The 22,799-nt window shown below is 44.4% G+C and overlaps 2 protein-coding genes across 3 annotated transcripts; one reads left to right on the top strand and one right to left on the bottom strand.

Moving 5' to 3' along the window:
* The first annotated feature begins 845 nt into the window (after positions 1-845).
* Positions 846-19,226, top strand: fam102bb (family with sequence similarity 102 member Bb). Of its 2 annotated transcripts, XM_048976909.1 has the most exons (11): positions 846-1,155; positions 7,843-7,963; positions 8,207-8,236; positions 8,681-8,797; positions 9,338-9,384; positions 11,448-11,551; positions 12,029-12,124; positions 14,695-14,899; positions 15,665-15,801; positions 16,296-16,365; positions 16,789-19,226. In XM_048976909.1, exons 1-11 carry the CDS (start codon positions 1,022-1,024, stop codon positions 16,829-16,831), a joined length of 1,104 nt encoding a protein of 367 aa, XP_048832866.1. In that variant the 5' UTR covers positions 846-1,021; the 3' UTR covers positions 16,832-19,226. The 2 variants fall into 2 exon arrangements, with proteins under 2 accessions (XP_048832866.1, XP_048832868.1); XM_048976911.1 differs by lacking the exon at positions 12,029-12,124 and having other exon boundaries at positions 849-1,155.
* A 684-nt stretch (positions 19,227-19,910) lies between these two features.
* Positions 19,911-22,695, bottom strand: henmt1 (HEN methyltransferase 1). Its single transcript, XM_048976513.1, has 6 exons — positions 22,115-22,695; positions 21,868-21,980; positions 21,543-21,677; positions 21,239-21,421; positions 20,910-21,090; positions 19,911-20,717 (listed from the first exon to the last, which is right to left on the bottom strand). Exons 1-6 carry the CDS (start codon positions 22,187-22,189, stop codon positions 20,256-20,258), a joined length of 1,149 nt encoding a protein of 382 aa, XP_048832470.1. The 5' UTR covers positions 22,190-22,695; the 3' UTR covers positions 19,911-20,255.
* Positions 22,696-22,799: the final 104 nt, after the last annotated feature.

Raw genomic sequence — 22,799 nt, forward strand, 5'->3', positions numbered from 1 at the left:
GGCCAGTACTGGGTTTGTCCAGGAGAGGGCAGTGCGTGTTCCGCGATCCCCATGCCGATTCTATCCGCGTGGGAGACCTACGGAGAAATGGCTACAAAACGTCACACTTTCCAAAAGCATGCATTTTATGCTTTTGCCAGGAGGAGGCGTCAGAGCCTCGAAATTGCTCGTTTCTGACAAAGACAAAGAGGTAGTCTGCTGAAAAACATAACGTAACATTGCACATATTCTTTTTCGTTGGAAATGTGTAACACAAATCACAGTCATTAAAATAGGCCACATTTATTTAAGGGTCTGAAAATGCCTGTTTAAACCAACCTTACTGGTCTCAAACTGTTTTTTCGGACATCTTCACTGGCTTACCTTACTAGCCAGTATACCATGAACTGTTCTGCTACGATACAGTTACTACAATTTAAAGTCCTACTTGAATAACCTACCGTATTTTTGTTAAGCGGATTTTATCCTTCAGAACGAGTCATTTATTTACTTGGTAGGCTATGTATTCATTACCAAGTAAACAAGTTTGACTCGGTCACATCATCGCTCCTGTATAAACACGTAATCTCCTCAGAAATCACTCCATAAAATGATAAAAAGCCTAAACTGTTTAACTGGATTTAGTTTTCGATTGCGTAGATTATAGTTTGCTTGAAATTTTAACATATGTTTCCATATCCCCCTTCCTTCTCGTCTTTCCTGTGGTTTAAGGTTATTTCAGATTGAAAATGCGGATTTGGGTTATGAACGCAGTCCAGTTTTTATAATAATCGCAGCGCTTTTGCGTGTGGATCTGAGCGCCAGTGACTGGTTTAATGGTGGTGGTGGGGGGTCCTTTCGAGGAGATAAAGTAGATCACGGCTGGATTGACACCAGCAGTGCGTGCGCTTTCTTCCGCCTCGCGCTCTCCCCCCTCTGCTCGCCGTGGGGGGAATGAGGGCTGCAACACAAGACGCCATGCAATAGACGAGGGAAAAGCACCGCAGATGCAGCTTGGGGTCCCCGGCGGGCGCCTTTCACCATGATGAAGAAGAAGAAATTCAAATTTAAAGTGGATTTTGATCTGGACGAGCTGTCTTCCGTGCCGTTCGTCAACGGCGTCCTCTTCTGCAAAGTCAGGCTGCTGGATGGTGGCTTTTCGGAGGAGTCCTCCCGGTAAGGATCGGCTCTGCCTTTAGCCGTCCTAAGGTACCGGCGATGTTATCTGAATTATACGGTGCTCCCCTCACATGCAGCTGTGCAAACAGCAGTCTGATCTCCGTCGAAAGGCATGAGCAACACAAAAAACGGTGACAGATATGGATTTTTTTTCCGGCCTATAGAGGTAGTTGGGTACGGTAAAAAAAAAGAAAAAAAGAACGAGCATTGACAAGCTAAGATATATTCACCCTGTAAAATAAACTTGAGCAGTAGTTGCGATGATTTAACATTATCATGCTTTTGTCGCGCTGACCGCTTAGACTGTCCTTGAATATCTATGCTTCGGAGATGCATAAATATAAAGCGATGGATTCCCCGAGTAATGTAATGTAATTGCTGGCAATAAATCCCGAGCTTGTTATATTCGCATTACATAGCAATTGCGTTTGAATTGCACATAACCTTCTGGGTACATGGAAGGCATTGTATTCTGCTCGGTACTCTTAGACATATAATATCGGGAATAAAAACGAATGCAAAAATGTCTTCATCAACGAAATGACAGGTTTAGTATTTTTATTTACATGGGCAGTTTGTGGAGGTGTATTTAGACTCAAAATGTGGCGTGCATAGACACCGACAGCCTTCTTGCTTGGCTGCAAAAAGACATGAAACTGAGTATTTCCTTTTTCATTTCACCGACATTTTCTTACTAAATATAGCCACATAGCACGTCTTTCGAGTGTAAGCAATCGACGATAGCGGTCAACAGGTAAACCATTTAACTAACTACTTTCTCCCTAAACATTGCGGGGACGAATCGCTATAAGCGTCAGGGAGGCGATGATCTGTGTCCGCTTTCACGCCTGCGATCATGACTGTAGCGCACAGCATTAATGTTGTTTTGTCCATGTCTTTCTGAAAATCTAACTGCTGACCTTAAAGAAAATGTTCCATTATTAACCGATGCAGTTTAGTCAATGTAAACGCCACTAAAAGCAAACGATATTGTCTTTGAATCCAACAAGTGATAACAGACGAACATATGGGTATTTGTTCTGTCTCTGTATTTTAATGTCTGTACACACACACACACACACACACACACACACACACACACACACACACACACACACACACACACAGATTTATTTGTGTATGTCCATCTGGGAGAGTAGGAATCAGGGGCAACGGGGGACATGTGCCTCCCCAATATTTACTTTGCCTTCATCCTTCAAAAAAAAAAAAAATTTTTAAATAGACCATTACATTTACATTATTAATTTGTAACCCCTCTCCCAATATCAAACTCTCGCCTCTGCATCCATCCATCCATTTTCTGCACCTAGTTTTCCCGCATGTGCTTTTAGTGAGTTTGGAGCCTATCACAGGACATAGGGCATAAGAAAAGTGACATATACAGAACAGGTGGGATTCGAACCCCCCCCAGCCCTGGATGTGTGAGGCTTACATATGTATTGCTGATTACTTATCAAGGCAGCTTGGCACTTTAACAAATGTCCTTGTCACTGCACCTCCTCCCGGAACGTTCCAGCTCTGGACCAGCGGGGCGTGTGTTTTCTCCCTGGGCTTGCTCTGGTTTCTTTTGTGTGCAGCGTTTTTGATCCCACAGTGCGGCGACCCGAAGGCTGACACGTACTGGTTGTTAGATCAAGCCCTGTGGGTGGATGTGTGAATAAGCTGGAGGGAGCCGGCGGTGTGTGTGAGCTGTACCCTGCCCCCTAAGCCCTGCGCACTGCATCTCCGGGGAAGCGCCCTGGATCTGCCCTGACCCTGATTACTCTGACTGTTATTGCGAATGTAGGAATAGATGTCGGGTTAATGTGCACATGGTCATGTGGCGTGTCACCTGGTCTCATGTGACTCCAGTGTGACTGTCATAAAGAACTTAAAACAAGCAATGAATCAGTGCCGGCAGAAAAAGGTGAGGAATATATCAGACATTAACTGGGATTAAGGTGCCGCTGGAGCTCCTCATGAGGATCTGGAGATGGTGCACCGAGCTCCGGGCTCCACGATCCGGAGGGTTCTGCTCTGCCGTCAGTGGGGTGTGAAATTAAAACTTTCGCTCTATGCGGGGATTTTTTTTCCTTCATGGGCTGAAAATTTACAGATACTTTGTGATCTGCTGGAAATGACTGTATTGATTTATTTTATTGGATCTTGGTCCTCCTATCATTGCTAAGGAAAAGATTGTGGAGTCAGTGATTTGCTGGGTGACCTTTTAGTTATTTATGATGCGTGTCCCTGAATATGCACACAGACACAGTTAACCTTCTCTGGCTAAGTTCTTTGCAGTAATATCTCAGTTCAAACTAATCTGTTTAACTTAATTTTGATTTATCACACACTGTGAAGAAGTAATATTATAACCTACCATAGCAAAGCCATTGCGCAGTTATTAAATTGATTTTTCTGCTGAATTGCTAGAAGCATCCCCCTAACCTCTACACTGTCCTCTATGATGGCCAAGCCTATTCAGAAAATCGGAAATGCACCTGCAATCTCAAGCCACTGCTAAATCTTTGACAGTTGTCTCAACAAGGACACATTATCCGGCACATAAAAATCTCCTTTGATGCACAGCAGTTTCACCCACCATTTGGCTGGCAGGACTAAGGCCTTTCGCCCAGAGCAGCGTCTGCGCACAGCGCCTCATGCTGTACCATGTGGCATGTTCCACCCACGTTCCCTTGAGCTCGCCCTGGGACCGTATGGTTAAGAACATGGGTTCACAGCCTGAAGGTTGTTGGACTGAGCCCCTACTTTCAGCCTTTGCTACCTTTTAGCAACATGCTTGGACCTTCTCCAGATGAACCTCCTACTATTCAAATGGTTAGTTTTTGTATCATTATGGATAAAAGAGCGAGATAAACAGGTATTTGTAAATGTGTTGTCTGATGCTGTGAGACCCAAAACGAAAGTGAGACCCCTATGAATCCAGGAAACATCACTGATGATGCATCCCAGCACATTCGTAGGATGTATCCTTCACCCGTAAATGTGTTGTCTAAAATAATGGCATGTTTCTTTCGTTCTCGAACTTCTTGTTGACTTCTGACTCACTCTATATATAATCATACAAGTCCATGAGTCCGCTAGTGCCATTCAGGAACAGGGACTGATTTGGCAGTAAATGGGAGACAGGTGTCATGAGTTACACATCACAGAGAATATAATCACTCTGACTTTGGGTGGGGAACGGGGGGGGGGGGGGGGGGGTGTCGATCTACAGCATTTCTTATCACATCCTCAGAACCATACATGGTTCTCCATTAGGATTGATCTCACCCGGACGCATTGCTTTTGTGATCAAGAAATTAAAGGTTTTTTTATTATTTGGATGACGGCTTCTTGTAGTCTAATCTTGTCCCTTTATTCCTAATGACAAGCCTGTGAAAGAAGGCGTGTGGGTATTTTTAGTGACAAAAGGAGAGCAGAAATGGTCTGGCGTTTTGAGAGGAAAATCGCAGCCAAAAGTGTTAGATAGGCCTCTCAGAGACGTTAATGGCACGGTAGAGGTTCCATGTCTCACCATGGATTAGTTGTGGTATCTTAATAATACGCTTCACTTTGGGCAATAACAACGCCCGCTGTAGTCCTTGTAGTTCAATGCAGTTATATTTAGTTCCGATTGTTTGCGCTGTTATTGGAGACTCGTGATGCTGGAAGTTTTGTGACACATTAAACTGTCAAGGACACCATGTGTCGTTGCTTTTATTTTTTTTCTTCTCATTTAGAGTCAGCGAGATTTGCATATTCCTTTTATGACATTTGAGGAGGTGGAGGTGTAAAGATTTTCATCGGAGCATGAAATAAATCGCTGATTTATTTGTGGGGGACGCCACTCTAAAAACCTATTTGGATGATATGCGTACTTTACCACCATAAGATGTATGCATTTTAAAAAGCGGATCCGTCCCTGTTTGGCTCTTTAGTGGCCTATCTGTGTCATATTTTTTTTGCAGTTACGATCTCGCACATCTGTGACTCTTAATCTGAATCCTCTCCCACGGGAACGAACTATTATTCCCGTTTTACAATTGCAGCACCTTGCATCATTTGTTGATTTTGCTGGAATGGGGAGTTTTCGCGGCATGGTGTAGCGTAAGGATTCGGGTGCCATTCCTTCATTTTATTATGCTGCTGAATTAAATCACTACCGCACTGAACCCGTGAATTTCACACTGATGCATGCAGTCTTGGCTTGCAAGACCTGAGATTGCTTTGAAAATGCGCTTCCCGTTACATGAGTGCATGAGGGCCACCACTACCTAATGCGTCGTGTGTAGCCATGTGGTATGGAAGAATGCGACGTTGGAAAAGGGATGGAAGACAAGAAAATGGATTTCATACTTTTCCCTTTCATCGTGGGATTTTTTTCTTTCTCAGCTACACCCTGCCAGACATTAGAATTGGATGATGTCATCCCCTTATCGATTGTTTTCCCTGTAGATAACGTTGTTTCAGAGGATCGCTAATTTCCTGCGCTTGCCAAGATTAGAGATATTAATACAAAATAGATTTAAGATGTACTGATTTTTTAGCGACCGTCACATTTTAAAACCTGATGTTTTCATGCTGAGAAAATGCTTTTTGTTAGATTTCAAATTTTGGGAACCCCATATGTCCTTTAAAAGTATTTCATAGAAAGTGTTTTAATGTGGATATATTAAGCAGATTCTTTTTTTATATTTTCATGTTTTTAAGTTTTTAAAGATCTAGGTGATATCGCGTGATAATTTAACCTTTTGTTGACTTCCCATTTCCTTCAACAGGTAGTCGCGATATATTTCCGCTAACGTCTCTACAGTTTGTTATAGCTTCATTAGAAGGTATTGGTCTGCTTGAGCGTTAAAATATCCAAAATCGAAAGTAAGGTATCACATGCTATGAAATATCGAATACTTTCATGAACTTGCACAAATTTCTAATGAATGACTTGGGATACATTTTCTGGACTGGCTTAAGTTATGCAGTGCAGGTTACTTTCTTACACTACTCACAGGGTGTAAGATGTACTAAAAACGTAAAAATGTTAATGGGTACAGCAAAACTATAGGAAGGAGAGGAAACATAAGGAACGCCCTAAGGGGAAAAGGGTGTTGCAATGGCATCAAGGTCTGCTTTAAGGGAAAAAAACAGAGGGTCATTCTTGTAGGACTGGTAAGGAAGCACAAGTGAACAAATGTGTTTGTCATATGACTATGGCATCCTGCCATAGGATGTCTGTGCACCCCTCCCACACACACAACAGCTGAGCTGTGTCTATGGTAACATTTTGTTATCTAAGTCAAATCTCTTGTTTGGGTATGATTTTATGGTAACTTGGCACCGAATGCATGAATGTTGTTTTGAAGAGGAGTTATCTGCATTCTAACCCTGTCTAAACGGCCGTTATCGTTTTTTAAAAAACTCAACAGCACGAGATGAATCCACTCTCAATATTATGAAAAACCTGGCATGACGTACTTCCAGGGTTGTGGGTTCGAATCCCCCTTCGGCTCTATGTGTGGAGTCTTTCCCATATATTTGCAGGTGTTTTCTGGTTTCCTTCAGCAAGTAAAAAATATGCAGTTATGTTACTTTGTGTCTCTAAATTACCTGTGGAATGTTATTTGTCAGGGTCCGTATCGTCTGTCTTCTTGCCATTTAGCTAGCAGGTGACCATCCTGTCCTCCTCCCTGTCACTTGTCCCTGAAGCCCCCTGGACTGTTGCATATCTCAGTACGCTGAGTACCTGCTGTTTTTCATAATATTGAGAGTGGATTCATCTCGTGCTGTTGAGTCTACAATCATCATGTGTCTGTAAAGGATAAACGATGATAGGTGTCATTCTAGGCCACCAGACTTGTTGTTTTTTTTATTGTTAATATGGGTGAATTTGCTGGGGACTGTGCAACTTAAGTAGGACTGCTTTTTGACAAGTGGGATTTCAACCAATCGGAACTCCAGACTTTACAGCCAAGCCCAGTCCGACTGAGTGATTTTGGTACATTTGTCTCCTTTTACGATCAGGGAACTTGATGCCTGACCCTTTGTCAGTGGTTTGTGGTTCCTCCCTCCTCAGATCACTCTCAGTAGGTCCTCACCACAGCTGAGAAGCCCACAAGTCTTGCATGCTTTGACCCAGCCTCCTGTTTGTAATGATTTGGCCCTTTCAAAGTCACTAAGGTCTTTAACCCTGCCCATTTCTTTCATGTATTTTTTCCTTTACTTTTGCTATAGGTTTGCTTTTCAACCACAGTATTTCCTCTGCATGGAAATATATGGAAATAAATTAGCATAATCCTTCAGGCACAGTGAAGGTTTTTGTCTTTCATTCACCCGTCTGCCTTCAGTGCCTTCAGTGGTCGCTTTCGTTCGCCCGTCTGCCTTCGGTGCCTTCAGTTGTCGCTTTCGTTCGCCCGTCTGCCTTCGGTGCCTTCAGTTGTCGCTTTCGTTCGCCCGTCTGCCTTCGGTGCCTTCAGTTGTCGCTTTCGTTCGCCCGTCTGCCTTCGGTGCCTTCAGTTGTCGCTTTCGTTCGCCCGTCTGCCTTCGGTGCCTTCAGTTGTCGCTTTCGTTCGCCCGTCTGCCTTCGGTGCCTTCAGTGGTCCCTTTCGTCCACCTGTCTCCCGGCACTATTTCGCTGTCTCACACAATGCCAGCTGAGACGTGTCGTTCCTGTCTGTTTCTTCTCAGGGAGGTGGTCCAGGCTAACTGCGTGCGCTGGAAAAAGACCTTCTCCTTCCTGTGCAAGATGAGTGCCAGCACTGGCACGGGGGTGCTGGACCCCTGCATGTGCCGGGTATCCGTGCGCAAGGTGGGGGCCGGAGTTCGCACATCCTCATCGGTTAACACTCCCCATACGTTACAATGGCACAGCTTGGTTAAATAGCACGTAAACTGCGTAAACTATGTGCCTGTAATAAGAGATGAATGAAAGTCAATATGGTAATCAACTAATTACTGAATACTTATGATTTTTGAGAGTTAATTATCTGATGTAAGAATTTATACTACACAACTTTTTTGCATAATTCTGCATGTCTTTGTTATTTCATAGGAGCTGAAGGGTGGGAAAACCTATGCAAAGGTAGTATTTCTATAATGGCTTTAAAAATTTTTCTTCATTGCTGTTAGCATACTGTACCATTTGCACGATATGCCAACGCCATCTTAGTGGCAAATTATTTACCTTTTAAAATGAAAATGACAAGAATCATTTAAAATAATGTCATCACTTAATAACAAAAATGTATTTTGCTTTCTGTAAAGGATACCTCTAGCAACTAGAGTACAAATCACATTTAAGGGTACAAATTGCACTGTAGGGTACAAGTCGCACACAAAATTTTGCAAATAAATGCTGAGTAAATCTGGTCTGGAGTAAAGCAACGTCAGGATAAAATGTAACAGGTTCTCATGTAATTTCAAATTTATTATTTTCAGCATGTTGCAGAAAATTCAGGGCAGAAGCTTGGTGACAGTTAATTTTGTTACGTTTATCGTGTTATTTTATTATTTTTGCATGGTGTAGCTTGGCTTTGTGGACCTTAATCTGGCTGAGTTTGCCGGCTCAGGGAGTACCACTCGGAGGTGTTTGCTAGAAGGGTACGACACCAAGAACACGCGGCAGGATAACTCCATACTCAAGGTAGGAAGTGTTTTTAAATATTTTTAAATAATTTTCGTGGTTTCACTTTAGGCAGTGAGATGGCAGCTGAGCAGTATGCCCCCTCCTGGCAACCAGTGCAGGAAGCACTACTCCTTCCAGTGGAGCAGTCAGACACTGGAGGCTACAGCCCTGTTTCCAAGATGGCTGACTTGTTAATTAAGCTGGCCATCGACAGATGGTTGCTGTGTTTAACTGGTCATGTACCTTGTGCAGCTGTGTGCGTATGTACTCAGTATATGTTTGCAATGAGCTCATTCCACTTGTTGTAGTTAATCTGAAGCTTAGTCCTCCCTTGCTATGGTTGACCCTACATTTCCTACATAGTAATAGGCCAGTTGTATCTTTTTTTTATAGAGAAGAAGCACCTATACACCAACTAGTGTTACATAATGACCCTGTAGTTTAGTGCAGCATAGAGTAGTGTAGTGTAGTGTAGTGTAGTGCAGCATAGTGTAGTGTAGTATAGTGTAGAGGGAACATTAATGGTTGATTCCTTTCATCTCCTTTCTTATCACGTAGGTGGTGATCAGCACGCAGCTGAAGTCAGGAGATCCCTGCTTTAAAACGTAAGAAGACTTGTCAATACTTCTTTAATTTTATTTACTGGGTTATATGTAATAAAGTCCGAATTAGGAATGATTATACGTGTTTATTGACAATAAATATGGTGAAGCCTGAAAATTAAGCACGGATTAGTTTTCCCATGGATTATAGTTTTATAGACATATATAAAATCTACCATATTTTACTTCAACACCCTGAAAAGTCTAACACATATCCTTTGCTTTGCAAGCTTTTTAGATAGTCATTAGAAGTCAACAGACCTAAGACCAGAGTGCTTCTTGTAAAAAATTTACAGCTCTGGCTATGTAATATTGTGATTTATTCACCCTGCAAAACTCTTCCAGCATTCATACTCACTTTCCATTATTTTTATGGCTTCAGATATACATGTCAGTACAGAAGGAAAAAAGTTTATTAGAATTATTAGACACTATGAGATGTGACCAGAATAGTGTTTCTGGTCCTTCGAAAGAGCCCTTTAATCCAACTGCACTTCCTGGTATTTAGTGCAATTAGATTTATTACTATTATATTAATTGTAGTCCACAGTCGTACATTAATTGTTTGATTATTTAGATCTTTTGAAGGCTTTTGCTTTGCCTGTTACTTTAAATATCCAGGTATACTGTATCATTATATACATATATGGTCTGTGACAGGCGGCCCGGTGGTTTAGTGGACTCCTCTATGGTCTCACGCCTCCGGAGATCTGGCCTTGATTGTACGTTTGTACAGGTTTCATCATCGTCATTATTTTGCTGTTCTACTTATTTTGATGTGAATTTTGACCTGTGTGCTTTGAAAGATTAAATACCTTTTAACCACATAGTAGGTGGGCAAAGTCGAGAGAAAAGATTCTTTTTTATGTTTCCTTTGAGAAGCAGGACAGACTTTAATGAGCAGGGAGTTCCCTGCAGGACCATTTTTGTAGGGCAGTACAGAGCTGGCTGATGGAGGACAGTTTCATGGATCTGATGTGAGATGCAGGCGGGGTGTTTGCCGGGCCAGATAGTGGGACGCGAACAGGGTTGTGTTTGCACTCCCTGCTCGTTGATGCTCATTTTAATACGTTCCTGAGGTCCTGCAGAATGCTCTACTTTCATGTTTTATGCTAGAGGTCGCTGGTCACTGCTGTGTCACGATGACTGGCCTGATCCCACAGATGCCGCAGTGAAATTTCAGGCTTCTCTTCCGACATTCTGAAATGTTTGTGGAAAAGCTTGGTGATTTTTCTTGAGTACCTGCGAAGTATACCTGATTCTTCAATCTGTTACCTTTTTAACAGGGCGGATTTCTGAAAAGCAGAATTTGCACTTACAGTAACAGTAACATGAGAAGCATCCAGTCAGAAAGCATTGTCTTACTTTATTTAATTTTGTCGGCTCACGAGTGTCGTGGTCCTGCATCATTAACTGTAACTTTAATACCACACAGCCTGACACAGTCTCCTTTTATTCAATACAGTTCATTATGGAATTATATTTTCTTTAGTTTAATTTAATCTACATCATGCTTTTTGACGGATGCATCTTTCTGGCTTTTGTCGTGATGACAGTTTTGAGTGTCCAGGACATTAGAGTGATATCATGTATAATGAGCCTTATTAATATGATCACACTTTAATGTGATCACTGATGTAATTGCCAGTAGGTGTGCAGCATTAGTTACCAGACAGCAATTAAGGATGTTACTACATTAGAGTGTGTTAATGGGAGGAATGAACTGGTCTATCACCTCCACGGTTATGGGTTAGATTCCCAAGCCCACAGAGGTTTGTTATGTTTGTGTTTGTATGAGTTTTCCGCAGATACTTTAGTTTTCTAAAGTGACGTGATATGTTGACACGGTTTTGAGCTGCTCTTGAAATACCTGCAGGAGCACTGTGCCCAGTGCTTACCGTAATAACCCCGAGAGAGCACTGTGCCCAGTGCTTACCGTAATAACCCCGAGAGAGCACTGTGCCCAGTGCTTACCGTAATAACCCCGAGAGAGCAGGCCTGTCATGTTCATGTCCCGGGGATCTGTGAGGCATATGGTACTGCTAAACCCCTCCTCACTTTCACAGGCCCTCCTCCACTGCCACGTATGTAGGGCTGCAGGGGGACGGAGACCACCTGCACGAGGACAGGAAAGGGGGCGACACTCAAAAGCCTTTCCTGGGGATATCAGGTAAGGCTGCTTCCGGAACGTTCCGTAGTCAGCGCGATGGGTAACCAACGGAAATCCGTAACCCTCGTTTTCAGGCCTTTACGTTTTGCCGAAACACTTCTGAATGTCTCAGGCGGTTCACAGCGTTTTATTAAAATGGTATGGGGGGCGGTGCCCCGGTTCACATACCAGCTGCTTTGTTAGTGGGGGTTCGAATGCATGTGTTAGTCTTTAAGCCAGAGCAGCTCAGACGTGAAAATGCAACCTTAAGTGACTAGGGTGGGAATGCTAACCCTAACAGTGCTAACATGGGGAGGGAATGCTGTTTTGGTGCGTAGTAGCTGCATGTTCCCGTGTCTCTACCTGTGTAATCCAGACTGCTGACTTTCTCTAGCTCATTGACGGTGCCGTTCGGGGCCCGGTGTCGTTTGCGGCCCCCCTTCTGTCGCATGGCTTGACTAATTTCTAGCTCTCCTGCCCTCATTCTGAACTTGACAGAGACCCCCGGAAAGTGCACCTCTCTTCCCGACGAACTTGGGGGATACAGTCACTCCAGAACCTCCAGCTACGCTAGTCAGCAGTCGAAAGTTTCAGGTACATCTCATAGAAGCTTGCTATATGTGTGCAGCGTCTCCCCGGGTTACGGTGGGGTTACGCTCCGATAATCCTAAGGCTAAAGGATCCTACGGTGAAAATGCATTTTGATACAGTACACCTAGGCTAACAAACATCACAGCCTGAACACTCACATTGGCCTACAGTTGGGGCAAAATCATCACCACAAAGCTTATTTTATAATGAAGTGTTCATCTCATGTAATCTATTGAATATTGTACTGAAATTGAAAAACATTCGCCTATCGTAGAGTTGAAACACGGACCATCATAACCCATCGTAATCAACTGTGTGTGTGTGTGTATATATATATATATATATATATATATATATATATATATATATATGCTAAATTGCAACATTTGCTGTTTCGCACAGTCACTACCGCTATCAGTGTGTAGCAGATAATTCCATAGTGACGTGCTTCATTTATCTTCTCGGATGAGCAGGTATGGTAAGAGCAGAATTGACATTTGCCGTGGCAGCGCAGGAACAAGGCCCTTTCACATCCGAACGGAAAGAATAAAATTATTCAGCAGTCTCTGGTCTTAATCAACAGTTGAAAGGTTCAGTCGCACTTTATAGACGCTTTATACATGCCTCATATACTGCTTTGTAGATTTATTCAATTCAGGAGGTATTAGTGGGGCAGTTATAGGTCTCTATATTAAACACTTAAGTGGGAAACTTAAAGGAGATCAGAGAGAGATGCATCTACGATGGTGGTCCGCTAACGGGAATCTCACTGGCTGCCGTTGCTTTTACTTGTAAAACTTCTGCATCGATGAACAGCTCCTTGCCTCTGAAAAGCTTCTGCCTGCCACAGATCTCCTCCCACGCATCTGTGTGCTTCTCCTAACCATGTTTACTGTGGTAACGTCATCGGGATTTGGTGGAGGAGGTGTTGACGGTCCCCCCGACGAGGTGCGATCTTACGGACGCTCGGCCTGCGACTCCTCGTTAAGCATATTAATTGCATTTAGTTGTCCCGCGGTGAAACGTTTACATTCCTGCTGCATCTCTTCTGATATGCAGATATCAGGTCACAACCTTTAGAGGAATTACGGCCTTTCGGACAAGGGCAGAATTTTTCAGATTAGCGATTTCCTTTGGATCTGCACATGTTTTGAAGTAACCAAGTATCAGCCAGTGGCAACTTCTCATGCCTTGAAAATTCTGGAAGGTGCTCTGTGGAGTCTTCATGGCACAGACAGGAAGCTGCCGTGTGGAGAAACCACACGCGGCGTTAATCGGTTGGTCGCGGACCCGGGTGTCACAGGCGCCTGGGCGTTCACGCATTCCGGGTCTGCTTAGCCTTTCGCGAATGGCCCCTGGCAGATGATGGCCTGCTGATCCCAGGCTCGGGAGAGGGGCCAGGAATGACCAATGAAAGGCCGGCACTGAAACCTCAGCATTGACCTATGGGAAGCTTAAAAATGCTGTATCATAAATGTGGAATTCATAAGGTGGACTGAAGTAATGTAGAATGTTAAAAAAGATGTATTTAATGAGGGGAAAGTGAAGGTTTCATATATACTGCAGTAAAAAAACACACGTCATGACAAATGTCGTGCTTTTTAAATACTAAAAGAGCAACATTAATTTTAGTCTATTTCTGAAAGTTACTGGTTTGGGGTAATGGATTCCTAATCACAGTAAAATGTTGGGAAGTCCACTCTGATTGGCCCAGCCACAATGGAGACCAGAAGTAGTGACAAGGGGGCGGAGCTGGGAATTTTATTTGAGGTGGCTTTTCCCCTTTGAGGGATTTGGGGGGGGGGGGGGGCAGCAAAGCAGACACTGTTAAGCCAAAAAGCAGGGCAAAGGAAAGCAAGATGTGTTCTGATGACAGAAAGAAAAAAAGCAAACTCAAGTGTTTGAATGAGGCAGTGATCTTATGGTACAGAGGAGAGGATGTGTGTCTGGTTGTGGGGGAAAAATAGAGGAGAGGATGTGTGTCTGGTTGTGGGGGAAAAATAGAGGAGAGGATGTGTGTCTGGTTGTGGGGGAAAAATAGAGGAGAGGATGTGTGTCTGGTTGTGGGGGAAAAATAGAGGAGAAAAACAGACATTTTATACTATCAGCAAAACAGCGTGATCTGACTCAGCACACTACTCCCAGTCACCTGACCCCTGTCTTACACATTGCTATATCTACAAGTGTGTGTGTGTGTGTGTGTGTGTGTGTGTGTGTGTGTGAGTGGGTATACCTTACCTTATGGGGACACAATATCCCCACAACGTGATAATTATCTGTTTTTTTGGTTCCCATAAGGGAAAACTCTACTGTGTAAAAATCCGTGACTGCGTTGAAAAAACTAAGAATGCAAAAACTCTTGTATTTTGCTTGGCTGCTTATGATTAAGATTGGGGCTGAGTAGGGTTAAGGTCATCATTGCTGGGATCGGGGTTTTTCCCATAGAAATGAATGGACGGTCAATTGAGAAGGCGGCACACACCTGAGAAGAGCAACTTGGTTATCAGATCACCTTAGAAAGTGCTCTTTTCGGCATCCCCTCCTGTAAGTGTGTGTGTGATGGCGTCCCACAGGATACAGCACGGGGCATTCCCGCTCCTCCAGCCTCTCCGAGTTTTCCCACCGGAGAAACACCTCGGTAAGCAGCACCTCCACGGGCATCGGCAGCATCCCAGAACCCAGCGAGGACCGCGAGTCCAGAACAGCGCCCTCTAGTGCCACGGGGGCCGCTTGTGCCGCCGTGCCGGAAGACCCTGACAGCCCCATTCTCTCGTCTAAGTAAGACATCCTCCCTGACATGAGCTCGTCAGAACAGGGGGGGCCTCGTTACCTTCTGTGGTATTAAAGTGACCTGAAAGATTTAACAGTTGGAGGAAGCAGTGTACTGAACCTGCAGAGCTGTAGCCAGGATTTCTAAAATACTGAGGTTAAAAGTGTTAACCCTTCCTAGCTGTAATACATCGTGGTTAATGGAGTTGCATGATAAAACAGTGAGGACTTCACGTCGGGGTCCTCAGTGGTCGGTACGGCCATGTGTACATGGCGTGTTAAACTGATCACACATTACTATACTGCTTCCAGTCCAGCCTTAACTTTACTGCCACTGTTTATAATTACTGTACGTCCTACCATCCTGTCCATGACGTCCAGGATGTCCCAGATCTCCTCTGCCTTGAGCTCCAAGCTCACCATGACCCCACAGTTGATGCCTATGTGGTGAACCCTGTAGGTAGCACTGTGGCCTCACACCTCCAGGGTTATAGGTTCCATTCCAGCCCTCAGCTCTGTGTGTGTCTGGACTTTGCATGCCCCCCCATCCAGGTCCTCCAAATTTCAGTCCAGACACATGCGGTTATGTTAATTGGCATCTCTGTGAGTGTTTGCCCCGCAGTGGACTGGCATCTTCATCCGGATGTCCTCTGCCATTTTCCCTCTGCTCCCTGGGGTGAACGGTTATGGGAATTGAATGGATTGATGTCTGTTCGTTTGTTTGACCTCATTTCTGTCGGAGCAGTTCCCGTGACCGTCGGGTATTCCCCGCAGGATTCCCGTCAAGCAGGACTCCGTGGAGTCGCAGCTGAAGCGCGTAGATGCCACCAGGGTGGATGCTGATGACGTTGTGGAAAAGATCCTACAGAGTCAGGATTTCACTCCCGGCTTATTGGATTCCAGTGCAGAAGGTACAGAATGTAAACAGACCTGAACCTCCATGACCATATATGAACAGGGTAAAATGGCACAGTAACACAGGTAGATAATGCACTTAGTGGTCAGTTATTTTGGTTCACTTGCTTGCTAATGCAAACAGCCTAGTAAATGGTTAAGTACGTCCAATAGGCAGTATAGGCAATGCATGTAAACTACAGTCTGATGAGTATATACTGTAGTATATGAAACATATGATGTATAGAAAATTGGAAGCAATAATTAATAACCTTTTTCTTCTATTGTGTATTAATGGTAGTACAGCAGTGCGGTCAATAGGAAATGAGAAGCCCACTGTTTTTAACAGGCATGGTCTGGCGAGTTCTGGTTCACCATGCCTCTGTCAACATGCACTTTTGCTTAGATCCGGAAGCGTTGAAAGAACTGGTTGGTTTTGCATCTTCTCGGCATGCGTTGGATGATGCCATCTGAAGTGTAATGGGGGTGGTGGGTTGTGTTGCTTTTTCAGAGGAAGGTCTTCGCTTATTTGTTGGCCCTGGGGGGAGCACAGCCTTTGGCAGCCATCATCTCCCCACCAGGTGAGACCTGAACAGAGCTGGTCTTATGCTCCCTAGTAAGATTCTGATGGACGCTCAAGCAACACTGTGGGCTCACGCCAGCTGGACTGGGGATCGCAGTGTGACCTCCGATCGCAGCTCTGTCTGTATGGAGTTTGCATGTTCTTCTCATGTTTGTGTCGGTCTCCTCTCTGTACCCTGATTTTCTCCTGCAGTCCAAAGATATGTGGTTGTCTCTGAATTGCTTATATTATATAACATTAGTCTGGTATTGGGCCCTGTACTTCCTGGGATAGGCTCCAGGTTCACCTTGACCCTAAACTGCATAAGCAGTTTGGAAGATAGATAGGCACAGTGCTGCATTACATAGCCATTGCTGATTTATTTGTGCCCTATACAAGATTTTTGTGTATTAATTTGTTTTTTTTTTTCTTCTGGTGTCAGGGTTGGTGCAGGCGCATATGAACAGGTGGTGATAAAGCGCTAGCAGTACAGAACGCCAGAAGGTGGAGTGACAAAAGCCTGTACAAACTTCATCCCAAGAACCACATTTACCAAAATACAAATGAGGTCTGTGCGGCTTCCTGCAGAGAGAGCCTGAGAGTGACAGCGCCATCTGGTGTCGGAGGAGGGGAGGTCAATTGAAGTCAGATATTTTAAAAAGCTAGGCCAAAGCCAGAAGAGCCAGATCTTTGGGTGTTTGTTAAAGTACCGTGTGATGCTCTGTGCCATTCTTACAGTTTTACCGTGAAATGCAAAACACCCCAAACTCCTAATGAAGTGGTGGGACAGAATTCTGCCCTTTTCCCGGCCCCCCGTTTGCACGCCAACATTCCTGTTGGGTGAACATTGATCCGGAGATCTCCAGACGCTCTTCTTATTTCCATCGGTGTGTTGCTGCACAGCGTTTGTGCGACTTCTGTGCAAGTGAGATGAGCAGAAGCTCGGCGGTAGAGCAGAGCTGAGGCAGAACCTTCACCATGCCCTGATCCAGTGGGCTGGAACACGGCAGACAGTGTTGATGGGATGACAGGAAGTCATAAATGAAAATACTTCAGGTCGGTCCTAAGCAAACAGACGCCAATCCTAGGAGGATTGCACAGCTATAGAAGGGTTTTTCTCACTCAGAATTAAAAGCAAGCCGGGTGGCTGTTCCATAACCACATTTTTGCTTGTGATTAAGGCTTCCCTCCAGTAGCTGCTCTCATTTCTGTTGATTATGGTCGTGCGCCTGTGGTACTAGCATGTGTGTGTACGTGTGGTACTAGGTGCTAGCTAGCCACTCCTTTAAGTGTAACTGACACGTCCCGTGACCTCGATGTACTTGTAAGAGTTCAGTTTAGTGCTGTATTTCCAACAGGCGTAGGAGCTTTGAGATAGCCCACCTATATTGGCAAACATAAGGGGTTATGAAAGCAATTACACTTCAAAAGCGACAGTGGGCGGGATCATGTCCATGACAATGCTGGACCTCATTCTCCTGTGGACCAAAGGAGTGACTGAAAGTGTACATGAATTCCCCCAAGTGTGGATTCTGACACATCAGTATCTAGGGTTTCCTGAGGCCATATCTGAGGACGTACCGCCTTCCGGAGGAGTCTCTTTTTTCAACGAGGCTTTATGATGGAATGATGGAATTCCTGATGGGATTCTTCTGTCGGCCTGTGGTGCGTCGGCTTCAGTGTCTGCGGAACCTCAGCCGATTCATCTCTGCGCTCGAGTGAAGCCCCAAGCAGCGCCGATGGGAGGCCGCGCTTCACTGAGAAAAGCATCTCCTGAGTGAATGAGTCTCATAGCACAGAGATAATGAAATGTAACCTGACTTTTGTAACTGGAACTATACATTATTGATTTGCTTTTGTCTATTTATTTAAAAATAGTAAAACACTTAAAAATCATCAGATCACCATTTCTCACCTGGTGGGCTGTGGGACCATGTTCGATGGGTCGTGGATTTCATGGTAAATTTTTTATTTTTTTTCTGTTTTGGCTTGGTTAGATTTAATTGCCTCAAGCCCCCCCTCCAGTGGGCAAGTTTAACAACCAGCACACGCCTCCCAGTCAGAAAGTTTTATGGCTTAAATGTATATTGCATATTTTGCTGTGGCTTAATAACCCAGGACTCCTGCCTCACACTTCCACACCTGGGGTTTGAATCTTCTGCCATGACTCCATGTGTGTGGAATTTCTACGTATCTCCTTATGTCATCCTGGGGTTTCCTCTAGGTATTCCGGTTTTCCCCCAAAAACATGCTGGAATGAATTGGAGTTCAGTATGAAATTGCCCATTGATGTGAATGTGTGAGTGAATGATTATGGAAAAACTGATGTCACTGTAGGAAAATCTCAAAGGAACTTCTACTCCTGTAGCTGGGTTATTCCCTGCTTCGCGTCCGTAGCTTATGGGATGGGCTCCGGATCCCCAGAACCCTGCATGGTACAAGCGGATATAGGAGATGGATGGATGGATGGATGGACGGACTAAATAACCTAGGGAGAATATGGGTTCTGAGACTAAGCCAATTCAGGACCACTGCTTTAAATGATCAGACCCCTGCGTCTCATGCTTTGTCAGAGAGAGCATTACCTTGTGAAGTGACTCGTAAGACCTGCTTCATTTTCCATACACTAAACTTTAACTGCACCATTAAGAGACTTCCGGTACAGATTACTATGTCGCACCTGACTTCCTCTGGCCGACGAATCATATTCAAAACTGTACGTGGTTTATTGCTATAAGGTGTTGTTCAGTTGACCTGTTCATCGATGAGCTGTATCCTTGACGTCAGAAATGCCTTTTGAACCAATGTTGGTTTTCTATTGCACTATATATAATTATACATGTACCGTGTACTGTTCATTACAATAAATATCAAACAGTTGCTGAGTTTATCCTTTCACTTACGAGTTTGAAGAGTTATTGTTCTGTTTCTTTTATGGGGGAGATTTTCTATGCATTTTACTAGCAATCGGAGGCAACTCCAGGCTTTTCCCCCTGAGGGTGCAAGGCGAGAGAACCAAACCAGTCATTCGTCAAGATTATTCGTCAGGAACTTAATAGCATTTTGATCTGACGGGTAGGGGGTGCACCCCCATGAAAATCAGCCATACAGACGATTGAATCTTTCTAATATTACGTCACTCTACTCCAGACGGAGCAGCCTGCAGTCTTCAGACTCATGACTTTTGGTGAACAGTACACATGATTATGGAAGAACTGATGTCACTGCAGGAAAATCTCAAAGGATCTTCTACTGCTGTGGCCGACTTCACAGCTATCAGTCATTACCAACACCACTGTGTCCTCGACCCCCACAAGCTCTTCCCGAAATGGAGCACTGCATCCTCCGTTATGGGTTTTCCCCTTTTTTTTCCTTGTGAAGATCAAATTATGCAAAGAGTTATGAGATGGTATGAGTCACAGCTCACTCCACCCATCAGCGTAGTTCCAGCCATCTCATCAAATCCGATCTTCTCATTATTATTAAAAGCACGTATCTGAAAGCCTCTACTGCATGGATTAGATACTGGATTATTCTGAATCATTATGAAATAAAAAAGCCGACTGAACAGCATTGCGCTGTTTATTAGACATTCAAATCTGCATTAACAGTGGAACATTGATATTTCAGAAAGACAACCAGTTAACTACAGAAAAAATATTGCTCTAACAAAAGCATATTTTAAACAAATCAATGCAGTGTCTTATAAAACTATATCATTCCAAAATGTAAACATAGGTTCTAAATGAATTATTTTAAACATGCAAAGCTGCTTTGCCATATAAATCTGGTCGTATCCATGGAGAGAACGTCTCACTTGTATCGGTAATCTGGCAGAAGTCTGAACAATAACTCTGAAACAGCCTCACTCCCACTGGAATTTTTCTAACTGACCACAGCTCATGCCATTCAGGGCTTGCAGACCTGCGCGCCCCAATCCTCCTTGATTCCTTCCTCGACTGCCACGTTTCCATGGCGCCCGCTGCCCCAAGCGTCAGCCTGCTCCTCGCTCTGGACCCCCGGATCTTCCTCGCCCATATCCAACGCCACAGAGTTGGCGATCAGCCTCACCCGTGGGTCGCCCAGTAGGAGATCCCTCAGGTGCACCATGCTGCCACTGAGTTCTCGCACCCGGGGGCAAGACATAAAACTGGAGAGAGGAATGCAGAGGAAGCCCTCATGCAGGAAGGGCTGCTCCCCCTCAGCTGCGGCACCCAGGCCTTGGCTGTCCTGGGTCTGTTCTGGGCCGATGCCCCTCTGAGAGGCTGCCCACTGAGTCCTGAGATGCTCTGCCCAATAAAGGACCTCATTCACTAAGGTCCTCTGAAAGATATTATTATTCTGCAGACTCGGATACTCCATTCTATAGAGCTGGAATAGAAGAGATAGACATGCAATTACTTACAGTCCCGTATATCCTTTTAAAAATCACAATTCAAATCAATTAACTTGAAGTAAAACTACAGCAATACAATTCAATTCAACAGCCTCAGTTTTGGAAGTCAACCACACGACCTCACAGGACTGCTAACCTGGTCACCATCTCTAAGTAGATCTCCTTACCACACTGTATACTGGCACATCCTCAGTGACCTCATCCCCAGGGGGAACGTTACTGCGAGATGATTCCCTCTTAAATACACCAATCTGGGAACAAAATCCAGAGCTTTCTGGACCATTGGTGACTTTCCCTACTCCAGTGAACTCAACTGCATAGCCGTAGGCTCCACATATGCCAGAGGCCCTGCAGAGGGACAGGAAGACCTAGATCAAGAGCGAATCGTCGTAGTTCCTGGACCAAACGTCCAGAGATCAGCAATAACGTTTGTTGCAAACTGTTATACAAGGTTAATATTGGATACACCACAGCTATTGAATAAGTCAGTACTCACCAGCTGTGAAATTCCACCTGTGTCCACTCGAACTTGTGGTCAGGGTTCCTTAACTTGGGCCTCCCCGGTAACAGGCAGTTAAAGTCTGCATTTGGGGTGCTGACAATCACAGCTGTGGGCTGCATGTAGCCAAAAAGAACCTCAGAGAACCTGCCCACTTCAGCAAGCTGAAGGTGCTCAATGCTGTGTTGAAGATGCCAGTGATGATGGTAGTGAGAAGAGAGAGTCCAAGATGAGAATATATGCCATCGTATACAACAGACCGAATACTGACTTTTCCAAATCAAAATGGCATATTACTTACAGCTCAATGCACGTTGCCAGATCAAAGCCTTTGGTGCGAGGTTCCTCCTCTATAACAGACCCTTCATACAGCTCAATAGTTAATGGCTTATTTCCTGGCTGTAAATATTCACCTGGAAAGGGAGCTAAACTGTGCCTGGTGAACAGGAAAGCCAGAGCATTAACCCATCATCCACATGCTGCATACCAGCCCGTTAAAGCCCATGCTACTCAGGGACATTAGTAAAAGGTCCAAGGAATTATTTTCAGCAAATCGCGCCCTCTGGCGTAATGTTCGTAAAATGCTTCGTAGCAATAATATATAAGGGTTTAATTGTAAATAGTACATTTTCTTTTTAATGGAAGAACTTTTAATATCCACTCCGACCAGAAACTCAACATCACGCAGGAATCGGAGTCTTCTGAGTAGCCTGCAGTCGGCACACCCGAGATCAATGACCTGCGGAAAAAAGAGGGACAAGGCCATCCTTATGGTTAAGTAAAATGGGACCGAGAAATGCTCTGAACCAAGGCCAAAACCCCACAAAATGGTTGATCCACCAGCAGCAGCAGGTTAAGGAAATCATGCGATACCTTCTTCGGCTTGTGCTGTTGCACGAAATCCACGACAAAGTTGTGCCTCTGCGTGCACAGCGATGGGGAAAACATGATCGACGGATTCTCAGTTTAGGTAGTAAAGTTGACCTTTAAATGCAGTTTGCCAAATATGGGGCAGCCCAACTTTTTCTGCTACATCATAAAAGTTTAACGCACTGCGCATATTACACCTAAAAATGCCAAAGCCCGCCCAACTCAGAAGGCTGGGTACCAGGAAAGTCGGGAAAACGAGCGCACTATAAAACAAAGCCAATCGGTGCAAGCAGCGGCTTTTATGAATGTGTAGCTGTACACTGAAATGCGCTCCTCAATATACTGTTCGATCACACAGAAAATAACAAGAATGTTTAGAGTTTGCTCTCTGAGATCATCTGTGCGCTACAAGTGTGCCTTTTGTAAAAAAATTAATTGCTTTGGAAGATTGTATTTAAAACAAAGTACGTATTGCTAAAGCACGTTGGATGCAGCTATATGTTTGTCCCAGAAACTAATTTCATTAGAACTAAGAAGGTGATAAATTTGTCGGCTCCCACAAGTCTGACTGAATACACCGAAGATAACAGAATTTGACAAGTTAAGAGCCAAAATGGCTGTCTGTTCCTGCGCAGTTTCACGGGCTTCGAGCGAGGCGCCGCCGCTGATCGCTCATTGGCCGAAGGGG

Source organism: Brienomyrus brachyistius, chromosome 15 (genome assembly GCF_023856365.1).
Source record: "Brienomyrus brachyistius isolate T26 chromosome 15, BBRACH_0.4, whole genome shotgun sequence".
Taxonomy (NCBI): Eukaryota; Metazoa; Chordata; class Actinopteri; order Osteoglossiformes; family Mormyridae; genus Brienomyrus; species Brienomyrus brachyistius.

Bases quoted from the DNA above. Each gene is read 5' to 3' on its own strand.
- fam102bb (XM_048976909.1), top strand. From the start codon at position 1,022: ATGATGAAGAAGAAGAAATTCAAATTTAAAGTGGATTTTGATCTGGAC. The intron at 11,552-12,028 runs GTAAGGCTGCTT...TGAACTTGACAG, and splicing joins GCCTTTCCTGGGGATATCAG to AGACCCCCGGAAAGTGCACC. The intron at 16,366-16,788 runs GTGAGACCTGAA...TTCTGGTGTCAG, and splicing joins AGCCATCATCTCCCCACCAG to GGTTGGTGCAGGCGCATATG.
- henmt1 (XM_048976513.1), bottom strand. From the start codon at position 22,189: ATGTTTTCCCCATCGCTGTGCACGCAGAGGCACAACTTTGTCGTGGAT. The intron at 21,678-21,867 runs GTACTATTTACA...CCTGTTCACCAG, and splicing joins TCTTCCATTAAAAAGAAAAT to GCACAGTTTAGCTCCCTTTC. The intron at 20,718-20,909 runs GTAAGGAGATCT...CTTCTATTCCAG, and splicing joins ATGTGCCAGTATACAGTGTG to CTCTATAGAATGGAGTATCC.